Here is a 7,500-nt window from a genome sequence, read left to right on the forward strand (position 1 = left end):
GCTTTTAGGGATATCTCAGCAGAGATTTTTGCAGAGATTTTTTAGAGAACTAAGGAACCTTTTACCTAAGTTTACTAAAACAAAGTTCCCCCACATCATTGATTGCATAAAGTGCTGCTTCATCAAACTCAACAAAGCAAACAGCGGTGAAGAAAATGTAAAGAAAAAAGCTCAACTCATTTCCCATATTGAGTTCGATAATTACAAATACAAAATGTTACATGGAATTTCCCCATGAATTCCCCAAATAATATTATTAGTAATTAAAAACACTTAATGGCACATTTTATACCTGCTTATAACATTATTTCTAACACTGGCAGGCACTGCAGCCCTACCTTAAGAGATGTGTCAAGTCAAGTCCAGTCATATTTTACTTTAAAGCAACAGCATTGCACCAAAGTGCTTTACATAAAATAAATAAATGGTAATAATTAAAGTAATAATGACAATAATCAATAATAATAATAATAACAATAATCAGTAATAATAACAATAATAATAATAATAATACAATATTAGTAGACAAAAAAACTAAAAATGAACGATTAGTAGAATTAGATATAGGAAGCTGTTGTTAATACCTTATTAACGAGCATTAATAGACTTTCAGAGTTGCTATTAAATGTGATTTTAGAGTTAGAGGGACAACTGTGTAGTACAGTATATGAAATCTGTAACTGTGTACTTTTTGTTGTGAGCTCATAGAGTCCTGAGATTTGAAATGGAAAGCAAGACAGCTGTGAGAGTGAATGTGGGCTGAATTTTCTGAATTGATTCAAACTTCTCCATCCTCAATCACTGTTCCCTTTCACAGCGATGATCTGTTTTCATAATCAGTAGTCTCTCTGTCTATCTGTCTCTCACACACTCCCCCTCACACAAACACATACACACACACACACACACACACACACACACACACACACACACACAGTACCCAGAAATTCTACGCTCCGTGAGTGATTCATTTACTGTAAATTCTGACTTATCAGACTGGACGAGGGTCATGAAACAAACACTCACACTGTGTCAGTTGTGACTGAGTAGGGAGTGTATGGAAAGGTGAAAAAGTGGTCTCTGTCCAGCCACGGTTATATCCACTATTTCTGCAACAGACTAGCCCAGTGTTTCATAAGGCCCACTTTTTTTTGAAGTGAAAGAAGAACTTGTGTAACACTGAAACAATATTGAGCAACTCATAGGTTGTCTTTAAACAGAGATCATTGTAACACCTCTATCAGTTGGGCTGTGGAGTGGATGGTTTTAGGTGCACTATATGGAGGACGTGAATATACCAGTGTCTCCAGAGAGGTAAATACTGACCACAACTTTTAACGCACTCACAATGAATGCTAACTTGCTAGCTTCCAGTCTCTTCTCAGATAAGGATAGCCTATAGACATGTCTATTTGTTGTGTTTGCTTGCAGTATTTTTTTTAATCATAAGATATTTTTTTTTTTTTTTAAATAAGCAATCCTTGTAATTCATTATAACCTCCTAAATGGAATTCGGCTAACTAACTGCTTCATGTGTAGCGATTAACCATGAAAAACGGCCCGTTGTAAGTAATCCAGTTACTGAGTATACAAAGTTAGCACAGTTAAGGTAAATTGATTTGGTTGGGGAACTGTGCTCAGATCAATTAGCTTTTTTTCCGTTGGGTGAATCAGGGCTCAACTACTTCCTGTGGAGGTCTTTGCTCTGTACAACTCTAAAAAAAGAGTTTGAGTGAATCAGTGCAAAAAGTAATGTAGAAATGAAATGAGTTAAGAACGGTAAGTGCAGTTTGTGGCATGTTATCATCCTGCCAAATGACCTTGGTGGGGTAGAGGGAAATCGTGTCACTATGTACTCTGTTGTATCAAATTAGTGTCATATTTAATCTGAGCAATTTAGAGACTGGGGATGTTACAGAGATACAGCTGCAACCACCATGGAGGTTGATAAAAAGGAAATGTTTTATGGTTAAGACAGTGTACAGTACCAATGGCTAGACGTATATACCAAGAGCTTTTGGAGAGGGACAACTGTGTAGTGTATGAAATCTGTAACTGTGTCTTTTTGTTGTGAGTTCACGAAGTCCTGTTATTTGTATGCACACCAGAGCAGACAAATCCATGTGTCTGTGTGTGTGTGTGTGTGTGTGTGTCTGCCTGCCTGTCTGTTTGTCTGTCTGTCTGTGAGGCTCTGACACTCTGATGGCTCTCATTGGCTCATCATCTCCTCAGCACATAAATACAGCACTTAGGGGATCTGGGAAGAGTTTAAAAAAGGGGAATTGCACTTTCATTTTCATTTCGTTTTAATCTCCTCATTATCTCCCAGAGTGCAAAGGCCTGTAAATCAAAGTGGTCCAGATTTCCCAGATATTTGTCCTGTTCTGTCTTTCCTCAGAAGCAGCTGCCTGTGTGTGTGTGTGTGTGTGTGTGTGTGCGGTGGTGTGTGTGTGTGTGTGTGTGTGTGAGAGAGAGAGAGAGAGAGGGAGAGAGAGTGTATGCGTGCGTGCGTGTGTGTGTGTGTGTGTGTGTGTGTGTGTGTGTGTGTGTGTGTGTGTGTGTGTGTGTGTGTGTGTGTGTGTGTGTGTGTGTGCGCGCAAGAGAGAGAGAGAGTGTGTATGCATGTATGCGTGTGTGTGTGTGTGTGTGTGTGTGTGTGTGTGTGTGTGCTCTCACACATAGACATGCCATTGTCTGTCGGCATTTACTGGCCTGCAGAACCATTGCAAGTGGAATCAAATTAAAAGGCCGGAGGACTTAATAAGCGTGTCTCCTCCATTTACAGTAGAGAGTGAGTGTCTCTCTCTGTGTGTGTGTGTGTGTGTGTGTGTGTGTGTGTGTGTGTGTGTGTGTGTGTGTGTGTGTGTGTGTGTGTGTGTGTGTGTGTGTGTGTGTGTGTGTGTGTGTGTGTGTGTGTGTGTGTGTGTGTGTGTGTGTGTGTGTTTGAGAGAGAGAGAGTTTGTATACATTTTCTTGTGCTGTGTAAGACAAAGAGTGTGATGGAGAGAGAGAGATAGCAAGAGTGACAGATGAAGAATGAATTGTATCTATGAAGAAAAAGATGTAGAAACAGACAGACAGAGAGAGATAAAGAGAGAGATCTGTTCTAGTTATTTATGTTATGTATCTATGTTATTTTTTGTTATCTTATTTGTCTATACATTTATACTAGAACTGTTATAATACTATGCTTACATTTCTTATTGTCCATATTTACATTGTGTGCATTGCTGGTCACTATACTTAAACCTGGCACTGTTGCACTGTTGGACTTATTTGCACTATCTACAGTATCTATCTATCTATCTATCTATCTATCTATCTATCTATCTATCTATCTATCTAGTTTTCTTATAGACACCAACTACCTGTATTATTAGCAGTGCATTTGAGAGTTTTGTCCAAGTTCATTTGAAGTTGAATTGAAGAGAGATTGAGAAAGCAATAGAAATGGGTAGAGAGAGGGAAAAGAGAGAAAGAGAGAGAGAGAGAGAGAGAGAGTGTGTGTGTGTGTGTGAGAGAGAGAGAGAGAGAGAGAGAGAGAGTGTGTGTGTGTGTGTGTGTGTGTGTGTGTGTGAGAGAGAGAGAGAGAGAGAGAGAGAGAGAGAGAGAGAGAGAGAGAGAGAGAGAGAGAGAGAGATAGAGAGAGAGAGAATCTCTAAAAACAGAAGCTGAGGACAGGAGGTACTGGCCCATTTCCCATACTGGTGCAGAGATGCTGATTAAGAAACACAGAGCAACTTGTTCAGTTCCTGCTGGGAATGGATCTCTGTATCCAATCATTCTTTCACTTCTCTCACATCTCTTACTTTCAGTCAATCCTTCTTACTTTTTCACTTTTTTATCCACACACACACACACACACACACACACACACACACACACACACACACACACACACACACACACACACACACACACACACACACACACTTTGTTCATGACAAAAAAATAATAACAATTGTTTTTGTTTTTGTTCTGTATGTGTCAGTGGAAATGCCATACGGTGGATGCTTGCACATCCTGTTTTTAAACCTGAGAGAAAACCCAGTGTTTAAATGGTGCTAGTGATAGACACTAGACATACATCCTTGTTAGGGCTTAGAACCAGTGTTGCATTAGGATTCTACAGTATAGAAGCACTTTATTGCCTATAGCCCTATTGACTGAACAATCTTCAGCTGTGCTGCTACAGCTGTTGGTGTCTTAAGTGATGAATGTGACTTCTTTCCACAATCCATAATTTGGGGAATTAATGTCAATCTTCTTTGGGATTATGAAACTTTTTGTGTGAAATTGAATTTGACATAAACCAATTGGATGTTTCCCCCTTTAAGGCACGATTCAGATGTTGTAAATGTCTTGTTTTTTTATTGTTGGGTCTAAAAATAACTCGGGGGACCCAATAGAATCATGTTAGAGATGCACCGTGTGACCTTAGGGAGTAGGCCCAAAACGAAACATTCCATGACGAGCAGAAAATCCTCCCCCTCGCACTCTCTCTGTCTCTTTCTTTCAAACACACACACACACAGGCTCCAATAAAAGAAGAATAGCCGTCTCACATTTACGACAAGCAGCGGGTTAAAATTAGAAGGAGGGCAGCTTTTCTTGGGCCTGGGTTATTCTTTGGGTTATCGGCCGAAGACAATGCTCCTACTGAGCGCCGTGGTAAAAATGGCCGCAGCCAAGTTATTTTAAAACCCACGTGGAACAAATGTCATTTGTGCCCTCGATCCCCCTGAAGCAGAAGTGGCGTAAAAAAGAAGCAGGGGGAAGTTTTGCGATTGGCTGACCAGTACGCCATGAAAGCTACGAACCCGCCCCTCAACTCCAACGCCTTCTCCCCCACCTTCAACCCCTCCACCCCTCCACCCCCCCATCCCCTAACCCCCTCCCATTGAAAAGACTGATATAGGCCACAGGCAGATATCCTGTCGTGATCAAACTGAGGGCAATCTGATGAGTCTCTGTTTGAGGTGATTACCACAGCTAGTAAAAAAAGAGGGGGCTAGCCTGCTCCACGCTTGCTCTCCGCTAATTAGGTGATTTGGTCTTTGGTCCTGCCCTCTTATAAGGGCCCACTGGTCAGAGAGGAGGGGACAGTCACCGTCTCAGACGCACCAACACTTCATCCTCTTGTTCTTCCTCAGGAGAGACTCAGTTATCGCCACCAGCAACAGCCCGCAAAAGTCGGTTTGGCCGTGACAGGATTCCTTTCCTTTTGGTTTCTCTACAAAAAAAACAAACAAACCGAACGAAACAAACGACAAGAACTGAAAACGAAAAGAAACCGGGAGGCAAAAACGGGGAGAAAAAAGTTATTTGGCGGTACGACGACGGCGCGCTGAGAATGCCCCATTTAACTGACTGTTGCTACTACAACATGAGAGACGGCATTCGAGTTTCCAACGTAAGGAGCTTTGGGGCATTTGGGGTTTCTACACGGCTCGCCTTTGCACTGAAGGAGACCAGTTGAGAGGGCCATCGTGTTTATTTTCTTACTGACTGTGTCTTTGGGAGATTGGTGAGGTGGATTTCGTTGTGTCTGTTTGAGTTTGGAGCTTTGCGGCCAGCTTGGTTCTTGGTTGGCTCTGCTTTACTGGCATGCTGGACCATAGACTGTCTTGAGTGTGACTGTGATGTCCATTTGTCCATACAATGTCTGGAGGCTATTTTAGTTTTTGACTCTTAAATGTGTCTCACAGTGTGCTTAAGAACTTTTAAAAAAATGTTGGCTCTACTCTATTCTTCAGTCTATCTAACCAGGTCATTGCTTGACATGGTGTGTGTGTGTGTGTGTGTGTGTGTGAGAGAGAGAGAGTTTGTGTATGTTTTCATTCACATACTGTATATCTAACGGATGGATATGCCCTCCTTACTACAATGTTTTTTTTTTAAGTATGTGTGTATATTCTTGTCTTCTTATGTCGTGACTTTTTAAAAGCTCTAAATGTCAACCTTTCTATGCCCTCACCTGTCCCCCTTCCCTCCCCCCAGGTGCAGAGCCACCTAGAGAACCCCAAGTACCACCTCCACCAGGCCCAGGCCCAGGCCCAGCAGGTGAAGCAGTACCTGACCCTGAGCTCCAAGCTCGCCGGACAGGCCCACCCGGGCCCTCACCCCCACGCCGGGCAGCCGCTGGGCACCGTGCCAGTCATGCGTAACGGGCACATGCCCCCGCAGGGAGACGGCAGCACCCCAGGCAGCCCCATCACCCTGCTCACCCTGGCAACCAGTAACCATGACAGCGAGGTGAGTCATACTGTACTGTACGTGTGGTCTCTCAAACGCTTCTGAAAAGTTTGCTCTCTGAAATGCTAGTAGTACTTTATTATGCTTCTGACCCCCCCAATCCCCCCCCCCCCCCTATCCACAGCCCCACCAAACTATCAACCAATCACCCACACACCCCCATAGCTTTTCTCTCTGTTCATCAATAACTTCATTAAACAGAAAGAAAATTGTGGAAACTAGTCTGATTGCAGGCGTTTCTGTGTTTGATAGCTCCCCTCCTACCCCATTGCCTGTCAGCTATGTGTGCTTTGCTGCTTTCTGAAGAAACGTCTGGGGTTGGACTAGTTTCCCAACTTCTCTTCAAACTGTGTACTGTCCTTGATGAATGATTGATTCAGTGTTATTTGCCTTCCTGCTGAAAGAAAATTGAGAAAAAAACAACCAACCAACAAATAACAAAAAACAACAACAAATAACATCAGATCATTTGTATTCACAATTGTCAGAGCAAAGGAGTACACTGAAATTACTGTTTTCTTTTAGTTTCCAATGGATGAAGTTATTGATGACTTAATTAGCCTTGAATCCGGCTTCAATGATGGGGGCTTGGATTGCATGGAGTCTAACCTCTTAATGCAAAGCAATGTAAGTATAGTCTATTGTCAACTACTCATGTCGCTAAGTGTGTTTGTATGTGTGGTCAACCCTCTATCACTGTTTGTTCACCTAACATATTAGTGTCAGTATTTAGGCTAACTGTGATTAGGTTCTTCCTCTGCTGGAAGTATGTAGCAGAGAGTGACGCAAAACAAGCAAACAAGTACTTAGGACGACTTTTGCCAATCGCCCAACAATAGAACTGATGGTTTTACATTGACGTGTAAATGTGGCTGAAGCAATTAGGGCGCTTCAAAGACCCTGGCGAGAATGAAAGGCTTCTCTACAGCAGAGCAAACATTACCTGTCATCAGCCTGGGGACAAGCTTGGGAAAATAGGGGTCCCTGGCTCAGTGTGGGGTCAGATTAAGTACGCCCAAGAGTCAAAGTTCAATGTCTTAGCCTACCTTGTCAGAAGACTAAAGGCATTTTCTCTTTTCTCTCTTTCTCTCACTCTCTTGCTAAGCCTGACGATACAGTGGATTAGGCAGATGCTGACAGCTAACATTGTAGCATTTGGTGATGTGAAGAAGGGGAGAGAGTGTTAATTAGGGAGGGAATGTTTTCAGCATTTTTTTTTCTCTCCTCACACTGGTGAAAGTGTGT

The 7,500-nt window shown here is 42.4% G+C and overlaps 1 protein-coding gene across 6 annotated transcripts in view; it reads left to right on the forward strand.

Annotated features, from left to right (window-relative positions):
- Positions 1-7,500, forward strand: part of tfec (transcription factor EC) — a 55,407-nt gene that overhangs the window by 38,077 nt on the left and 9,830 nt on the right. For 3 of the 6 annotated variants that reach the window (XM_062518650.1, XM_062518651.1, XM_062518654.1), the window contains 2 exons: positions 6,001-6,255; positions 6,781-6,882. In XM_062518650.1, the coding sequence (XP_062374634.1) occupies positions 6,001-6,255; positions 6,781-6,882 (357 nt within the window). Of the gene's footprint in view, positions 1-1,248; positions 1,315-6,000; positions 6,256-6,780; positions 6,883-7,500 lie in introns of those variants that run through there. The other 3 variants (XM_062518652.1, XM_062518653.1, XM_062518655.1) reach the window with 2 other exon arrangements.

This window comes from Sardina pilchardus, chromosome 17 (genome assembly GCF_963854185.1).
Source record: "Sardina pilchardus chromosome 17, fSarPil1.1, whole genome shotgun sequence".
NCBI lineage: Eukaryota > Metazoa > Chordata > Actinopteri > Clupeiformes > Clupeidae > Sardina > Sardina pilchardus.